Source organism: Mauremys reevesii, linkage group 18 (assembly GCF_016161935.1).
Source record: "Mauremys reevesii isolate NIE-2019 linkage group 18, ASM1616193v1, whole genome shotgun sequence".
NCBI lineage: Eukaryota > Metazoa > Chordata > Testudines > Geoemydidae > Mauremys > Mauremys reevesii.
In genome coordinates, this window is record NC_052640.1 from 15,371,098 (window position 1) to 15,390,668 (window position 19,571).

Consider the following 19,571-nt stretch of genomic DNA (forward strand, 5'->3'; position numbering starts at 1 on the left):
GGCACACTCCAACTCTCAAGCCCATCAAGTATCTCTGTAGAGTGTCCCACCCTTCTTCCACTGGACACTCATAGTATTCACAGATTTGCTGTTGCCAAAGAAACAGTACACCCCTGCTTACCAGTTCCCCCTCAGAAGCAGGGAGCAGAAAGTGAGAGACAGACAGAGAAGCACATTGTAATGTGAAAAAGAGAAAGCTGAGAGTGAGCTTTTTGGGTAGAGTGCAGGCTTGAAAAAGAGGCTAGGGATACTGAGCAAGGAAACTGTCTCAATGTTATTTCATTCCTACAGTGTTAAAAAAAACAACCAGGACTTTGTATGTTCTTTATAAATAAACAGGATTGCATCAAAGAAATATTTGACTCTACCATCAATATTTCCTGCTAACAAAAACTACTTGCAGGATCCCAGTTATGCACGAAATGCTCAGGTCAAAAGGGGTAACATTAAAATCTCCGTGCAAATGACACATCAGACATTGCTTGTGGGAGTTACTAAAATAATACCTCAAGGCATGTTCTACAATTTTGTTAGTGAAACCCACTGATTAATGATAAAGTAGATGTGTGAAACAAATTAAAAAGGCATCTTAAAATGTCTAAAATAAATTATAGGTAGATGCCAAACCTTTTTTATCGCGGAAGTTGTGATGTGCCCCCAATTTGACACCCTCCCCAAATTGCCAAATGCCTCTGCTACACTCTCTCCCAGATCAATCAATGACAAACACTTCCAGGTTCTCTTTGGCAGGTGAACAGAAAAAAGCCCTGAACTTTTCTGATGGTTGAGCAGTTCAACAGAAATTAGGGTGACCAGATGTCCTGATTTTATAGGGACAGTCCCGATATTTGGGGCTTTTCCTTATATAGGCACCTATTCCCCCCCATCCCGATTTTTCACACTTGCTACCTGGTCAGCCTAACAGAAATTGAAATTGCAAAACCCGCTGAATGGAAAACTAAGCTAGTACCTTGTATTTCTTTTCGACATAACGTGTGTGTAATATATATAAATGTAAATTAGTTGCCACCTTTAGGCATTTGCAGATGAGTCTGCTATCACACACACACACACTTACAAAGGCAGGGATCTGACTGCTCGGCTTGTATGAGTTCTAATCCAGGGGATTTCCACTACTATGATCACTGAAGTGGTGGGGAGAGAGTAAGGGATGAAGGGAGCACGTTTGAAATGTCCTGCGCAAGGGGGTTTCCATTCACATGACTTGGGGGAAGCCCTGACTCCTGGCATGAGAATAAAGTAGTGTCACCATTAACTACAGAGAGCCTACGGCCCCATGACCATGCTGAAGGGGAGGAGCAGGCGTGAGAAGACGTAGTTGTCAGACCAAGACCTTCCATCGTGATACAGCGCGACACAGGCCGGGAGGGCAGGACAGCAAACCACCCCAGTGCCAGCAGCACCAACCCAAACAACAAGGTGGAGACCTCCTCTCCCCTCCCCTCCCCTCCCGGAAGGTCCCGGCAAAGCCCGTCCCCGCAGCTGGGAAACAGCGGCCCCCCTCAGCCGTTCCGCCCTGCCCCGCTGACCCCGCACCCCGAGCCGCGGACGCCCCAAGTCGGGGGAAGGAGGGTCTGGGTGTGGGAGGGAGACAGACCCGGCGGGGATCGGCGCCGCTCCGGGGCCCTGCGGCCTGCCCTTCCGGCGGGGGAGGAGAAACGCGCTGCACCGCTCCCCCTCCCCCGGCTGAGGCGGCAGCGGCGCCACGTCTCGGGCTGGCAGCTGGAGGACGGAGCCCGTCGGTAGCTGTCAGGTCTGTGGGGAGGGGACGGGGCCTGCTGAGGGTCCGGGGGGGCGGGGGGGCGCTGAGCGCTGGGCCCCGAGTCCCCACGGGGAAGGACGGGGGGGTCTGGGTGAGGGACCCGGAGGGACTGGGCGGGCCGGCGCCGGGGAGTCTGACTGGGGCTCTGTGCTGGACGGGCCGGGTCCGGGCTCTGGCTCGGGCTGGGCTGGGGCTCTGTGCTGGACGGGCCGGGGCTGGGCTCTGGCCTGGAAGGTGGGGGCTGAGCTCTTGTTTGGGCAGGGCAGGCCGGGGTCTAGCTCCGCGTCCTTGGGGTTTCAGGCCAGCATTTTGCTTGTCCCATATAAGCGAAATAAACCCGGTGCGCTGGGTATCAATCATCGTGGACACCGTCCTGCCTGTCTTGTGTGGAGGTTAAACCTTCCTCGCCGATGGCTCAGTGGTGCTGAGTGTCTCTAGTTTCTTTGGGGTGATGGGGGGATGAAAGGTGCTATGTCAGGGCGAAATGTTATTGTGCCAGCTCTCTTTTCCTAACATCCAGCCTCCTGTCTCGGAGTCAGATAGAAGACTCCTGTCATCCCAGGTGTCTCTAGCTGATGCTTCTTGTAACTTGTTTTTCTCTGTCTCCAATAACCTTAGGCATAAGTGCTAAGTTTCACAGGGTGTCAGTCTGTGTTGTTCTTTTAAATGCTTTTAATAAAATGGGTTCTTTTTGGGCTTTTTTTTTGGTTTAGTGAATGCCTGTGCTCTTAGTGCTAGCTATATACTCCCCTCCAACACTGCTCCTTTCTGTGTAAGGTGTCTGGGAGCCTGTGATGGGTATGTTTTATAAAGAGATCATTTACAATGGATTTTAATAGCAATTAGGAGTCAAAATGTGATGACTTTATATGATTAGGAACAAGGAAGAGCTTTAGGAAGAGAGAGTACTGTATAGACACAGCCCTTTGTACAAACGTTGTTATTTCACTACGTTTTAAAAGTCTGTGCAACATGAATGTTTGTGTGCAGGGCAGACACAAGTATTTGTTGTTGCTAGTAATGCGTGACAAATCATCTAAATTAGTCAGACTGGATTGTGTAAGGTGTAACTATGGTGATTGTAAACTCTCTTTACCTTATTGCTACAATCAGGATCCCCTTATGACTTGTTCTATGTACAGTATCTGTTGTGATGTCAGCATTGGTAGCAGCTATTACTAAAGTTTAAGTTAGTTATATGTAACTTTAAAAAGTCTGAGGTTATTTGTAATGTATGCATGTTTCTCTTTTGTGGAGGGAAATTCCATCCTAAAATGCCTACCCCAGTTCAGACACCTCTGTGAAAATAGGCATGGATTAGCTTCTGGCTTTCTAGGGTGATTGCCTTTTTGTTGTCCATGTGATATGGACAAAGCTCTTTGATATTGGGATAACACTGGATTCAGTCCTATGCATGTTAAACATCTATCGATTTCAGTGAGAGTTTTGCCTTCATGACTGCAGGATCTGGTCTTAAATCTGGTTGTATTTTTCCCTTGACGCTGTTGCTCTTATCACCAAGAGATCAAGTGGTGTGGCACCTTAGAAATTATAGATGTATTCTGCGGAGATGGAGAGGGAATAGAAGGTTAAATTGGTCAAATTATTTGATTGTGTTTGGAAGTATAATTTATACATTTAACAGTTTTTACACTTAGTTAAAATTCTGCTTTTTAGTCAAGTGCTTTTTAGTGTCTTGTTTTTGAACAACAATCCATTAAATTTGGTAATCTTCTACATTTACTTTATATTTAATTAGCCTATCAGTAATTGAAATGAATGCAATATTATCTTTATAATTTGTTTAACAAATTATCAGTATATGCCTTGACTTATATTTAAACATCTGGCTGTTTGGCATATGATTGGCAGAATGCAGTGCATTTTGTTAGGAAATCCTCTGTAGCCTTGCCCTAAGTCTAACGGTGGCTCTCAAATTTTTTTTACTGGTGACCCCTTTCACATAGCAAGCCTCTGAATGTGACCCTCCCCCCTTATAAATTAAAAACACTTTTTTATATATTTAACACCATTATAAATGCTGGAGGCAAAGTGGGGTTTGGGGTGGATGTTGACAGCTCACGACCCCCCATGTAATCACCTCATGACCCCCTAAGGGATCCTGACCCCCAGTTTGAGAACCCATGCCCTAAGAGCTGCCAGTGAAGGCTGGCCTTCAAACTTTCATTTTGACTGTCAACACAAGCTGTAATTAGTAGGTCATGCTCCTGCAAAGTTATATGTGTTGGTTCTGTGCAAGAACCTGAGCTACAACTGAATAAACAATAGTGCCATGATTTGAATAAAAGGTTAGATTCGAGCCACTGTTTGCATTCATACAGGTAAAATAACAGACTTCAAGTGGAATAACTCCCCAAAATGAAAAATACAGTACAGGAGTCCAGATTATTAATGAGTAGGGTGACCATATGTCCCATTTTGGCTGGGACGGTTCCCTTTTTAAGCCCTGTCCCGGACATCCTGACTTTTTTGGCAAAACTGGGCAGGTTTGCTCCTGCCAACTGATCATCAGTTGGCAAGAGCAAATGGGACACATGCCCAATTTTGCCAAAAAATGGTGCACAACCCCCAACGGTGTGTGTGCGGAGGAACGTTCATGGGACTCGGGCAAGTAGTCAGCCCTGTGTGGAGGGGCTTGGGCCAGCCCTACATGGGAGGGGGATGCGGGTTTGAGCAAGCCCCGTGTTGACCCATTTTCATTTTGGGAAATATGGTCAGGAATGAGTGACCACTGTAATTTGTTGGAGTAGGACAATTGCATATGTCTAGCGGAGCTGATGCCAGGTTTAGAATACATATTTACATTAAAAAGGGCTTTAAGATAATGATCTTAAATCAATTGTCTGGGTGCAGAACCTCTTTCTGTAGGCTTGCACAGGTCTTTGTACTGTAAAAGTTGAAAAAATGTTATTAAATAATGTATTCATTTTTCAGGACAGTGGATTATTGTCTGCACTATCATTTCATACCCTGATTCTGTACACTGAAGTAAATGGATTGAGTGGGTGAAGAGCAATTTGTAAGTGCTACTTACTGTCTATCTGGTATCTTCAACGTTGTGAATATGTTTTTAAAATAAATGTATTTGTTTCCAGTGAATGTAGCATCTTGGTAATTGCTTTTTTTGCTCCAGGTTATTTTCATGATCTCCTGGAATTTCTGAGCTGCCTACTGTAAACCAACGAATGAAAAGCCCACTATTGTGCTACTCTACGTCATCTCGAATAGCACTGCTGCTGATGGAGAGAATCTGGACTTGGTAGTTCACTTGGAGGCAAATTATTCAGAAAAATTAATTTCCTTGGATCTGGGTCATTCTTACCATGGACTCGTCATCTGTTGAGCAAGGTGCCCTGTTGGAGAACAGAGCTAGCAATGGGGCCTCTCACAGTTCAGAAGGACGTCTGGATTATAAGGCCAAATCAGATATGCCAACCGAAGGAGCTGAAATTAATAGTGAGTCGTTTCATAAGAACTGAATCGCTTTCTGATTATAAGGCCTCTCTCTCACTCATGCTTTTGTCATACAAGACGTTGACCGTTATTTTGTTGGATTCAGTAGTGTATTTTGCTGTATAATACTATAGAATGTCTTGTGAAAACTATAACTCATCTGTCTTAGAAATTCAGAAGAAGTCCATCTTTTTAATGAAAAACTGCTTCTAAATTTTGTTTTTAAAGCCATTAATTAAATACAGCAATTGAGCAATCCCTATCACAATTAATCTGTTATATTTTTCTTCCCCTGAAATTAAGAGGTAAGATCCTTAAGGGCTTGTCTAGACCTGGAGTTATTATGGAATAGCTATTCCGGAATAACTCCATGTATGAACACACTCTTATTCTAGAAAAAGAATGCTTTTCTTCTGGTTTAGCATAATCCACTAAACTTTTCCACTTTACAAAATAATTAAGTAGAAAACTTTGCACTTGTTTGCAAGAAGTTTAGTAATGTGCTGACCTAAATAGGCCTCCTTAGCATAAAGATTTATTGTTGAACATAAGAACGGCCATACTGGGTCAGACCAATGGTCCATCTAGCCTAGTATCCCATCTTCTGACAATGGCCAATGCCAGGGGCTTCAGAGGGAATGAACAGAACAGGCAATCATCCAGTGATCAATCCCTGTTGTCCACTCCCAGCTTCTGGCAATCAGAGGCTAGGAACATCCAGAGCATGGGGTTGCATTCCTGACCATCTGAGCTAATAGTCATTGGTGAACCTAATATGCATATGTGGAATTGATTTAATGTTGGTTGGAAATGGTTGAGTAATGAATGTATGTTACAGTTCCCATCTATACAGTTCTGGTGGGGGTTTTTTGGTCATACAGCTACAATAAGAGGAGCCCAGAGCCTTTATTTTTATTTGAGAGACAACCTTGTATCTGATTGCCAGGGTATAATCGTAAGATGCATCATTCATCTCACATTAAGTTAAAATTTAACTTTTTCCTGTCCTTATTTCTGTCAGACATCTTCCTAACAATCATAGCTTGTAAATAGATTAAAAACAAGAGAAAGACATGCTATTTAATTATACCTTCCGGTGCTTTCAGGATATTGCAATAATTTTAATATATGTCTGCAACTAAATAACATTAGCAATAGCATGTAGTGTCTTGTGTATTCTGTGGCTAAAATCATTCCCATGCTGAGAATTGTGCTCAGAATCTTATTATTTTTTTTACATGTTTTTAACACTTCTATAGTTGTGAGGATAACCTTTAAATCATGAAACAGATGTAAACTGATGCAGTGTTGTCTGCAGATTGAGAAAGACAGGCTGAAACAGTAGCTCAAAGATTTCAGAGTAGCAGCCGTATTAATCTGTGTCCGCAAAAAGAACAGGAGTACTTGTTGCACCTTAGAGACTAACATTTATTTGAGCATAAGCTTTCGTGGGCTACAGCCCACTTCATCAGACACATAGAATGCAACATATAGTGAGGAGATAGATATAGATATAGATATACACATACAGAGAACATGAAAAGGTGGGAGTTGCCCAACCAACTCTAAGAGGCTAATTAATTAAGATGAACTGTTGTCAGCAGGAGGAAAAAAAACTTTTGTAGTGATAATCACGATAGCCCATTTAAGACAGTTTGACAAGAAGCTGTGAGGATACTTAACATGGGAGAAATAGATTCAATGTGTGTAATGGCTCAGCCATTCCCAGTCTCTATTTAAGCCTAAATTGATAGTATCTAGTTTGCATATCAATTCAAGTTCAGCAGTTTCTCCTTGGAGTCTGTTTTTGAAGCTTTTCTGTTGCAAAATTGCCACCTTTAAATCTGTTACTGAATGGCCAGAGAGATTGAAGTGTTCTCCTACTGGTTTTTGAATGTTATGATTCCTGATGTCAGATTTGTGTCCATTTATTCTTTTGCGTAGAGACTGTCCGGTTTGGCCAGTGTACATGGTAGAGGGGCATTGCTGGCACATGATGGCATATATCACATTGGTAGATGTGCAGGTGAATGAGCCCCGATGGTATGGCTGATGTGATTAGGTCCTATGATGGTGTCACTTGAATAGATATGTGGACAGAGTTGGCATCAGGCTTTGTTGCAAGGATAGGTTCCTGGGTTAGTGTTTTTGTTGTGTGGTGTGTGGTTACTGGTGAGTATTTGCTTCAGGTTGGGAGACTGTCTGTAAGCAAGGACAGGTCTGTCTCCCAAGATCTGTGAGAGTGAGGGATCAAAGATATGAACTGCCCCATTTCTGAGTTATTGTGGTTGAAGCCTATATATGCCATAGCTATTTCACTACTCACCATCACAGTAGACCATCACCATCCAGCTAACATGCCAAATTACCTCCCATGCCCCAACATAGCTTTCAAAATGCTTCTTTCCTCTTGACAACTTCTGATGCGGTTATGCATTCCCAATACAAAAATCTGAGACATATCAAAAACTGAAATAGTAGCACCAGTATAATTTTTTTAATATAAAAACCAACAACACAGGGGCTGCTGTAAGGATTATGGTGTTCATTTTAATATTTAATTCAATGCAAACCTCCGTTGTTTATATTTAAATGAAAATGTCTGAAGAATTTCCAGTATGATGATGTGAAGGCCAAGACTATAACAAGGTTCAAAAAAGAACTAGATAAATTCCTGGAGGATAGGTCCATTAATGGCTATTAGCCATTGATAGGCAGGGATGGTATCCCTAGCCACTGTTTGCCAGAAGCTGGAAAGGGGTGACAGTGGATGGATCACTTGATGATTACCTATTCTGTTCATTCCCTCTGGGGCACCTGACATTGGTCACTGTCAGAAGACAGGACACTGGGCTAGATCGACATTTGGTCTGACCCAGTATGGCTGTTCTTGTGTTCTAATGCAAGTATGTTGCACCAGAATACTGGCAGGTCAGCATTAGATGTTTTTGTTCAGGTGTGGGGTGGGTTTTTTTTTTTTTAAATATATTTTAACAACGTTTCTATTCTGGAAAAAAAAGAACGTAGATAATTATACCAGCAGAAAGTGCTTTTGCAAGTATAGTTTGTTTTGTTTGAGGAACTGCTATCAGCTATTTTGGAAAAAGCACTCTTTTGTAGGTATGTATCTACACTGGCGGTGTTGTTGGTTTAGCTATACTGGCAAACCTTTTCTAGGACAGCTTAGGCCCTAGAACAGAGTGGGAAATCTTTTTGGCCCAAGGGCCACATCTGAGTATGGAAATTGTATGGCGGGCCATGAATGCTCACAAAATTGGGGGTTCAGAGTGTGGGAGGGGGCTCTGGACTGGGGGAGGGGGTTGGGGTGCAGGGAGGCAGGGGTGAGGGCTCTGGGGTGGTGCTCGGGGTGAGGAATTGGGGGTGCAGAAGGGTGCTCTGGGCTGGGACCGAGGGGCTCAGAGTGCAGGAGGGGGATCAGGGCTAGGGGAGGAGGTCAAGGGTGCAGGCTCCAGGCGACGATTACCTCAAACAGCTCCCAAAAGCAATGGCATGTACCCCCTCCGGCTCCTGCACGGCCAGGCGTCTCAGCATGCTGCCCTGTCCTCAGGTGTCGCCCCTGCAGCTCCCATTGGCTGTGGTTCCCGGCTAATGGGAGCTGTGGGGGCGGTGCTTGGGGCGGGGGGAGCGTGTGGAGCCCCCAGGCTGCCCCTACACGTATGAGCCTGAAGGGGGACATGCTGCTACTTCCATGAGCCGCGCAGAGCCACAGCATGTACGGAGCTGGGCAAGCCCTGGACCCCGCTCCTCGGCGGGAGCTCCAGGGCCGGATTAAAACGTCTGAAGGGCTGGATGTGGCCCACTTTTGCCATAGAGATTCCAGGGATGTTGTCGTGGAATTTGGTTCCAGCTTACCACAAACTGCATAGGCCCATGACCTTAGTTAACACAAAATGCAGTGAAGCCCTTTACAACAAGACATTTTCTTGGTAAGCAGTGGTTCTTTATAATTGGAAATACACCTATCACACTGCAGTAAATCAAACAAATGGGCAATTCTCTCTAAATTGAGTTTCACTATATCCTATTTTACTCCAAGTGGATTATAGTGTGCTTCATTTTTTTTAGTTAATATAGAGATTCAGTTAATCTTTGTATCTTTAATCAGTACATTTGTTTACTGTCCTTTCTATTTTTAAACTCTTCTAAAGCATAATTTGACCACACTAAATGAGAAGACTAGTTTTTATGTAACAAAACAAAAGCACTGCCCCACCTGAATTCCCCCTACTTCCCAATGTATCTTATTTAACTTCAGAGAGGTGTTTTAAAGATTACCACAGCTGAGAATTATTATATTCCTGATTTTTGTGTAACTTCCCTTCTTCCTTATCTGGTGCCTGAAATGATCCTATTTTATGCCAAAAGTATTTCATAGCTAAGCAGTAACTTTCATGTCCAAATGGAAAAGGAACCACTTTCTTTAATCATTGTGATCTGTTTGCCTATATCTAGTTTCTGTATGTGATCAATAACAGCCCTACTTTCTGAAAGGATGAGTGTGTGTCAGAAGTAAGCAGCAGAAACAATTCCATTTTAGCACAACTTTTTCTCAGCTCTGTTTGTTCACATAAACTTTTTTGAATAAACTGTACTAGCAAGGTGGCTATTTCAGCTTCCTTTTGGATAGTTTTTTTCTCTTGTGCGATCTAGAAACATGTATCTTAAAATTAATCATTAAGTTCACAGCCATGTCTTAAATGTACATCTTTGCTCCATCAAGCAGAGAAGCAAGGTGGAGGTCTTTAAAATATAAATTTGTATATTTTATATATGTGTTATGCTTGCGTTGAGGATGTATTTTTTTCCTCATGAAAAATGCATATAGACACCACCAAAAAGGGATGAGATCCAGATTTAGGTTAGCTCTTTCTGTGTTATATATGAAATCTAATAAAAATAAATTGCGGGACTTCTGTTTTGTATTTTCTTGCTTCATTATTTTGGTTCATGTTATCTATTGTGCTGTATACATATGATGCATCTGAGAACTGGGATGATACTTGCCTAATAAGGTTGTTGGGAAGGGGCTTAGTTAATGCTTTTGATGCCCTTTGAGATCCTCTGATGTAGGGCATAATAGGAGTGCAAAGTGAATCTGCTTGTTCTGAATGGAGAAATAAACTTCCTCCATCTAATTTCTCTTTTAAGTAAAAATCAGCAATTTGTAGATATTCTTACCATCCAAAAAACAATCCTATTAATTTGTTAGATTAGGTTTTGGAAGTGTGTGTAGGGTTGAATGGGATGACTTATAGTTGCCAGTGTGAATTAATTAATGCAATGTAACTTTCTTTTCAGCAACTAGTATTAATGCCAACAAAGTGCCAAATGAAGGAGAAAGTCTGGAGATAAACAGCAAACGGGACACTTACCAGAATGGACCAGAGGCACTCTATCCCGACCTCCCTTTGTCTTTTGAACCAACCAGCAGTCCACATGGTCAAGTGTCTCCAGGTGTGGCTGGTTTCCATGACAACCTAAGGAAGTCTCAGGGAACTAGTGCTGAGGGAGTAGTTCTTAGAAAAGAAGCTTTGCAGTCACTCAAACTAAGTCTTCCCATGCAAGAAACTGAATTGTGTAAGCATCTGTTTACTGTAGAGCCCCTGCTTCTCTTGCTGCCTAAAGCTTTTTTCCTCTGAGCGTGTCTGCAGAATCACTTAAGCTTGGACTAAAATTCATTTTTGCAATAAACCACTCTCTGCTCCCAGGAAAGCATGTGCCTTAACATTTAACAAGTTTGGTTGTTCTACCGACCTGAAGATTATAGTGGATAGGAAGCTAAATTGCCCTAGTCTGTCCCACTTTGGGAGTAATGGGATAACACTGAGAAAATTACAATTTTAGGTAAATAATAGCAAAAGCTTCTTACAGTGGGATGTCTTAGGACTTGTCTACACTACAGAGGAAATTTGATCTAAGCTACGCAATTTGAGTTATGTGAATAGTGTAACTCAAATCGACGTAGCTTAGATCTACTTACTACAGGGTCCACACTATGTGATGTTGACGGGAGATGCTCTCCCGTCGACTCCCCCTACTCTTCTTGCTCCAGTGGAGTACAGGAGTCGATGGGAGAGTGATCTGCAGTCGATTTAGCAGGTCTTCACTAGAGCCGCTAAATCAATTGCCGATGCATCGACCGCCGCTGGTTGATTCTCCCGGTAAGTGTAGACAAGCCCTTAGACTAGACTAGTCTCTCAAGGGAAGTAAGGGAAGCTGCATCACGTATTTAATACTAAACTGGACAAAATGCAAGAAAATGTACTGTAGGGAACAATCTTACGCTAGCCTCTGAGTGATGGAACTAGAAACTGAATAGATTTTTGCCTATTTCTGTCATTCTGTCATAATTTGGGTTCTAAAGCAGGTGGGATTTAGGTGGTGAAAGTATTCTTGCTCTTACTGTGGAAGGTTTTGTCTCAGATCACTTGAAAGAGTTGTGATATTTGTAAATATAAAATGATTGAATTAAGAACTGTAATCTCAGTGCTTACACAAGGATACTTCAGAAGATGGGAGAGTATTCCTGAGCTGCATGCTAAAGGGCTGTCCTTGAGAATGATGCATGCTCTGCTTAAGCATGAATGTTGTGTATACGTTGCTGATGGGAGAAGGGGTTGATCTAGGAATATTTTCCACCCTTTCTGTGTTGTGTTTGCCTTTTGAAGTTTTCTGTGTGACTTTAGAGGTAACTTTTGTACATAGGTTCAGCAGAGTCTTCACTCCCATTGGAGAAAGAGGAACAAATCAGACTTCAGGCAAGAAGGCGTCTGGAAGAGCAGCTCAAACAGTACAGAGTAAAAAGGCACCAAGAAAGAGTAAGCACCTTGCAGCAGATCCTCTGTTTCTAGGTGATCTCTGTGTGGATGGGAAGCTAGGAAAATGAACCCATACCTGCCCTAAACTGTCTGTTTCCTGGCTGTAAAAATTCAATAACTTCTAGCCAGGAAAATTTATTTTTCTACTTCTCTTCTGTGTGTGCCAAATTTTGTCTTCAGTTGCATCATGGTAATATATGAAGGCTGCAGGGTACCGCTAGTGTAACTGAAGAAAGAATTTGGTCCTATATTTTCTTCCTGAGGTTTGAATGATTATTTGTTGCATATAATACGATATCCTATTTACCATAGTCCACAACTTTGAGTGACTTCCCACACTCGCTAGGAATTTCACAAAGAAATTGTTACTTCTAGGTTTTTTTATGATGATTTGGAAAGTCTAGTGAGAAGAACAATCGTATATGTTTGGAGTAGTAGAAATGTTAAAAGAACAGATTTTACAATGCCTTGTTAAGAAAAGCATAGAGCTGAGTAAACTGCCACTGCTGTCTTCAAAAGTGTACTATGCAAGGTTTCTATTTAGGCACCATCTGCAATAACTGTACACTTTTCATCATGCCACTATATATACTTACTTTATTATTTGTTTATAGTGCAGTAGAGCCCATAGCCCCCACTGAGGACTAGGGCTCCATTCTGCTAGATACTTTTAGTAAATTTTACTTCGTAGTAGCAGAGATGAAGACATGACTCCTACCCAAAGAGCTTACAATCTCAAATACAAAAATAGATGAAGTCTGGGAGAAAGGTGTACAATATCCAAACAAAGGCCATGATTCTATGATGATGGGTGCAGTCTAAACCCGAACAGAATTTACCATGTATGTAGTCCCATTGAACTCAAATGAGACTCCTAACAGGCTTAAAGTTACTAATAGTTGTGTTTGCAGGACTGGGGACAGCAAGATCAAGAGAATGATTGGCATGTTTTATTTCCTTGATTTACAAAAAAGAGTGTAAGGGTTAGTGTGAGGGGAATGGTAGGAACAGGTGGGAGAAGGGGGTAATCCAGGAGATAGAGAAGTGGAGAAGGAAGAAGATGGATGGAGAGGAGTATGCAGGGAAGATTAAACCCTTTGGAGATAAGTCTTGAGTAAAGGATTCTACAGTTCATATTTGGGAAATACTAAGTTGACCTTGTGCTCATAATACTTTTGGTTATTTCTAAACTGAGTCTCTTTGCTCTTGTGCATTTATCTCATAATGTGACATTTTAATCTAGTATTTATGAGCATTTAGTTGTATATTTATGTAATCAATATAATTGCATTTGATTTTAGTGTCAACATAGAATTGCATGTTGTAATTAGAATGTACAAATCTGATATATTATTGTGTGTGTGTATATATATATTATTGTAAAGGGTTAGTTTTTTAAAGTTTAAATCTTTGCAGTTTTACTTTTTTAGTAAATACTAAATACAATTAGTCCCCACTAATTGACTTTCCATAATTTTGTTTTTAAATGCACACGTCTAAATCATAGATGTTCTGAAAAATCCATATTCTTTTCTTTGTCGTCTCATAATACAAAAAAAAAATTGAAAAACTTTTGGAAAGTTTAAAAATTATTATTCAGAGGCTGAAGCCTTTATTAAGTTGTTAAAGTACTCTTTTGCAATATCTTCTGATTAGTTTTCACAGTTTACCTAAATTACCTTCATCATGTCTGGATTGAGACTCAATCAGTTAGCTCTCCTCCATATCCAAATCTCAGCCAGGACTGGGTTAACTAGATATTAAGAGTAGTTTGTTTGTGAAGTTCTACGTAAGTCCAAGTGCTGTTAGAAAAGAAAAATGAACCGTTTACACCTTTCTAAATACAATGATAAGAAAAAATTGATGCAAATGTAAGTGTAGTGTTCTAGAATTTATTGTTCGCTTCTGATTTCTTTTAGTCCAGCTACTCTACATCCAAAACCCGGCCCTCTAGTACACTAGATCCTGAGCTGATGTTAAATCCAGAAATCTTGCCAAGGGCCAGCACTGTAGCTATGACAAAAGAATACTCCTTCTTGCGGACCAGTGTCCCAAGGGGGCCAAAACTGGGCAGCCTGGGACTTCCAGCTCCTTCAAAAGAGAAAAGAAGCTCCAAATCTTCCAAGTCAAGTAATATCCGTTCCTTGGCTGATTACAGAACTGAAAATTCAGATCCTGGAAATGCTACTAGGAATTTTGAGACTTCTGATGCATCTGGTGGGTCTCTAAAGGAGAATAGAAGTGGTCTGACTTCTGTTGTATCTGAAATCAGTCTCCGCTCTGAAACAGATGACCGACTGGAGAATTCCTCCATAGCAGGAGACAGTGTTTCAGAGATTGATGGAAGCGATTTAGGAACAAGGCTGGATGGAAATGAGAGTGACAGCTCTTCCTACAGCAGTGTGTCAGGAAGGGGGATGTATAGCATTCTACTGAATGCAGAAGGCAAACAGGGCATTTCATATACAGTAAATGGCCAGGAGATCCTGCCAGATGGAGTGGGGCAATTTCCTTCCATCAGGGAAGTATTGCAGGCTGCAGCAGCAGAGCATCATGCCCAGAACCAGGAAGTTAATGGGGAAGTGCGGAGTCGGAGAGACAGTATTTCTAGCAGGTAAGACATTACATTGCACAATACACACATTGCACTTCTTTGGCATATGCAACCTGATGCTTTAATTACCAACTACAACATTTTTGGTATAACTAAACTTCTGTTCAGTATGATCAAATGTGTGATAACTAGTGAGTCCTAATAGAAATCACTGCACTGAATACATTTTTATTATAGGTATTTTTAGTTTATAGGAACTGTCCCTGATCAAGTGATTAAAACAAGGGCACTGTAGACGTGTATGCTTTGTCATCACGATTCTTTAAATATAGTAGAATTTGATTGTGGTGTCCACTGCTTGTAGTATCCACTTAGCCCTGTACATCAAAAATGGCTTTCCAAAATCCATTTCCAGTTTGTGCTGGTGTGTTTGCCTATCCTGTGCACTAATCACTGGCTGTTTGGTTTTCAGTATCTGATTGAAGGGATTTCTTTGTTTTCATAGAGAGGAAAGAATTTTGTGGGACCACTGAGGACCACTTGGCTGAGACTAATAGTGTTACAATTTGTGGGAGTGCCAGTTAGAACCAAATATAACCAGACTGGGAAATTTGGTTTTTCACAATAGTGATCATTCAGATACAGTTACCAAAACGACTGTAGGTGCATGGCGAGGAGAGGGTTAATTCAGGCATTACACGCTGAACAGTGAATGAGCAGAATTTTTAAAGTATGCATTTTTAATGGCCTAGAGAACAAATTTACCTAAACTGTAATATTTCAGATATTTGCAATTTCCTGTCATGATTTCATAGTCAGGATTTTAAAAGTTCCTTACTTTATTTTAAACTTATAGAAAGGCACCCTTTTGGTATAGCCATACGTAACTTAAAAATGCAGTAATACTATATAAGTTTACCTACCACCAGAGACTAAGGCTATATCTACACTAGCACTTTTGTGAGGAAAAACTTTTGTCAGTCGGGTGTGAAAAAAATACACCCCTGACTGACATAGGTTACACCGACAGAAATGCTGGTGTGGACAGCTCCGTCATCAGCATAGAGCGGAGAGACCTTGCAGCAGTACAGCTCTGCTACTGTAAGTTCTCTAGTGTAGACATAGCCTTTAGGCAACTTAAACTCAAATTGCCCTCCTCTCTAACAATTCCTTCCTCTACTCTTTTCAGGTGCTCTATGCCCTGAAGGTAGTTAGATTTGGGCTTATTTTGGCCAGGAGGTGGGGGTTGGTGGGCCAAATTCTAAAACAATAGGGCCTTCATAGAGAATGCCCTGTTAGCAGCCCTCCTCTTTCCATCTAAAGCTCTCTTTGGTCTCAGACTAGTTATGTATTATATGCCACAGAATTTCATTGGACTGCACTGATTTAAAAAAAATAATGAAATGATATATGATACTGTCTTAAGAAACAGTAGTGTTTTCTCTTTGGTCTGTTTATAGACTAGTGATCTGTGCAGAGAAATATGTGGGTTTTTTTGTTTGTTTGTTTGTTTTTCAGTCCTCTGTACTTGCAAGATGCCAGGATACTTGCCCTAGATACTCATATCCTCTTTAGAAGGGGATTAACTGTTAGATCCTCAGACGTTTGTGTCTATGACACCCTAATTATGGCTTAATATCTATCCCTTACAGGAGATCAAGATTAGACTAGCAAGTGGAAAACTAGTCAAACTCACAATACTGTTGTTGTCTAAAGATGCAGTTACCAAAACAACTTGTGCACATTTAGAAAATACAGTTATTTGTCTTGTCTTTGGAAGAAATACAAACCTCTCAAAGTTCTTAGAGCAAAATCAGTTGTCATTAGATATCACAATCTATGCCTAATCCTGACAGGAGAGAGAGCAGAAGTTCTTGCCCATTTTTGCTGAACTTCATGGATATGCTGAGTAAACTATACTGGGGAATGGGAATAGGGTATACTCCATGCTGAATCGCTCTCTTTTGTTGCTTTAGCCAGGGGCGGCTCTAGACATTTTGCCACCCCAAGCACGGAGGGTCCGCTGGTCCCGGGACCAGCGGACCCTCGGCAGGCAAGCCGCTGAAGGCAGCCTGCCTGCCGCCCTCCTGGCGCTGGCACAGCACCCCCCGCGGCTTGCCGCCCCAGGCACGCACTTGGAGTGCTGGTGCCTGGAGCCGCCCCTGGCTTTAGCTGTGACAACTATCCATTTATTTTCCTGTTTAAAATAGTTCTGTGTGGTTGGTGCGTGTGGAAGGTGCTTGATCACAAGAAATTTTTCCTTTGAGATGCCTGTAAATCTCTTGGTAAAGGATATTTACTTTCTGAGGATAATAAAGTCAGCCCATTACTTTCTTTCCTGGAAAACAAACATCAGTTCCATTATATGCCTGTTTTTGAGGAATTCAGATAGCTCCCAATTCAGTATTTTGTGCATAGCAGCTATTTCTCTGTCAGATGGCAAGTGAAATTTGTTTAGTTCTTTGTGGTGAGTCTTTCACAAAGCTAAAGACTTCCCAAAACTCTAGCTAATTTAAACTGAGTAATTTAGTGGAGTTGGAACATCTTGTAATTTCAGATTCACCTCTCTATAAATGGGTGATTTATAAAAAATCCTAACTCTTTAAATGTGTGTGGTTTCTGTCTCCAGTGTGTCTATGGAAAGCTCTATCACAGGAACTCATGATGAAATGTTGCAGGTCCTAAAAGAAAAGATGAGACTTGAAGGACAGCTCGAAGCACTGTCATTAGAAGCTAATCAGGTAGAAAATTTATCTGAATTTCTGTATTTAATAAACTACAGTCAGACATTAATTAAAATTTTAAAGTAGCTCCCACATTGTGTTTGCAGAGAGGTGGTTTTAATAAATTTTGCATAAGCTAGATAAAAAAGGCTGTTTATTTAAAATAAAGCTTTTTAAATCTGAAGGTAAAAAAAAACCCAATAAACCATACTGAAGTGGTTCACAAAAGAGAGAATAGAGAAAAAGGAGTATAAAGAAGTAGTAGTAAATGTTGAGCCAGTGGTGGGCTCAACATATGTTAAATATTTGTCCTTAAAGTGGGTGGCAGTTTCAGACTTCTATTTTTTTTAAAAGAGAAATGGAATGAGAGAGAAGTTAAGGACAAGTGAGTGTCAAACAGTAGGGGACATCAGAGCAGAGGAATGATCACTTGCAAGCATAAGATGGGTATTTAAAGCAAGACTGAGACCTTTCAGTGTCTAGCAAGCTATCTTAAGTACCAAATACCTGTGTCAGTCTTTTCTTTAAGGATGCTGTCTAGTTTGTATGCACTTTTGTCTACATTTTTCCTGCATATTTGAGACATTTATTAAATACAGTGAAATTTTTTCTTATTTTACATGGAAATGTTATCCAGCGGAGCAAAATGTATTTTTGGAGCAGCTGGTTCTTTTAGACAGCATATTGATATCTCTACCTCTCTTGCTAATGCACTATACTTATTTATTAGTTTCTCCTAAAATTATTTTTTATTGTTTGAACTTGGTCAGGCACTTAAAGAGAAGACTGAGCTGCAAGCCCAGATTGCAGCTTTGAACATGAGGCTTCAGGCTCAGATGGAGCACAGCCAGAGCAGCCAACAGAAGCAGGACTCTTTGAGTTCAGAAGTGGCTACCTTAAAGCAATCTTGCTGGGATCTGGAACGAGCTATGGCTGACCTGCAGAACACCTTGGAAGCCAAGAATGCTAGCTTGGCTTCCTCAAATAATGACCTGCAACTGGCAGAGGAACAGTACCAAAGACTCATGGGAAAAGTTGAAGATATGCAAAAAAGTGTTCTCAGCAAGGATAACGCAGGTGAGCTAATGTAAACTTGAATCTTGAAAACTTATCTTTTTTTCTGTTCCACAAACAATTTAATTGAATCTTACTACTTGTGTGCACTATCAATTACTGATGCAACTACCTTACAAACAAAAAAGTGATTAACGTGTTGTGTATCATGACGCTGCCTACAGGGTCTTACTGGATAGTATTTCCATCTTAAGACAAGGAAGAAACTGGTTTCCAGTTAGGTACATTCAGCATGAAAAAGGAGGGAATAGGGAGAAATTATTAACTTGTATCTCATTGATATCAGATTCTTAGAGATTTGCATGATTATTTATTTTATTATTACTATTTCTTGTTTTGTGTTACAGGAGTTCCCCTAACGTGCTAGGCACTGACCAGATGCAAAGGAAGGCACAGTCAGAGTCTGCAGTCTAAAAACTGTTTGACAATTCATTAATTTTTTTTTTTAAGATAAAAGCATCTAGTATCCTTTCCATCTCCCAGACATGTGCATGCTCCCAAATCTTACTTATTTCTGCCCTTCTTTATGCTTCTAAGGAACTTCGAACATGTGAAGAAGTGACCTCTAAAGCCGTTTTCTGCTAATGACCCTAATTCTGTGGGTCCAGGAATTGTGGGAATGGATGTTCTTTGTTATATAGGCACACTTCCATTAAGATGTTTAGGGTTCATTGCTACACTTAAAACCATCAAAAATTGGACATTTGAATAGCATAGTTTAATTTTTTTCCTTTTTTTAGTACACAGTCTGCGACAGCAAATGGCTTCCTTACAGAACCAGCTTCAGCAAGTGCAGTTAGAACGGACCACACTGACCAATAAGCTAAAAGAATCTCAAGCAGAGATCGCATTGCTGCAAAATGTGCGGCAGTGGTACCAGCAGCAATTGGCAGTAGCACAGGAGGCACGTGTTAGACTACAGAGTGAGATGGCCAATATACAGGTAAATGTGTGAACTTTCCACACCCTCACTGCTTTCTTTCTTACGTTAGCTTTAGCCTGTGGATAAATTATTTTCAGACTTTTAAGGAGGGCCAGTCTCGTTTCTGTATTTATGTAAGGCAGGGATTCTCAAACTGGGGGTCGGGACCCTTCAGGGGGTCGCAAGGTTATTACATGGGGGG

General features: G+C 41.2%; 1 protein-coding gene across 4 annotated transcripts in view; it reads left to right on the forward strand.

Moving 5' to 3' along the window:
- Window positions 1-1,265: 1,265 nt before the first annotated feature.
- The window catches only part of GOLGA3 (golgin A3), a 40,780-nt gene continuing 22,474 nt past the window's right edge, over window positions 1,266-19,571 (forward strand). The window contains exons 1-9 of one of the 4 annotated variants that reach the window (XM_039505236.1): window positions 1,266-1,440; window positions 4,739-4,823; window positions 4,938-5,260; window positions 10,577-10,855; window positions 11,984-12,096; window positions 14,016-14,710; window positions 17,280-17,391; window positions 18,144-18,450; window positions 19,188-19,390. In XM_039505236.1, the coding sequence (XP_039361170.1) occupies window positions 5,128-5,260; window positions 10,577-10,855; window positions 11,984-12,096; window positions 14,016-14,710; window positions 17,280-17,391; window positions 18,144-18,450; window positions 19,188-19,390 (1,842 nt within the window). In that variant the 5' untranslated portion in view covers window positions 1,266-1,440; window positions 4,739-4,823; window positions 4,938-5,127. Of the gene's footprint in view, window positions 1,441-1,608; window positions 1,775-3,488; window positions 3,510-4,738; window positions 4,824-4,937; window positions 5,261-10,576; window positions 10,856-11,983; window positions 12,097-14,015; window positions 14,711-17,279; window positions 17,392-18,143; window positions 18,451-19,187; window positions 19,391-19,571 lie in introns of those variants that run through there. The other 3 variants (XM_039505235.1, XM_039505238.1, XM_039505237.1) reach the window with 3 other exon arrangements.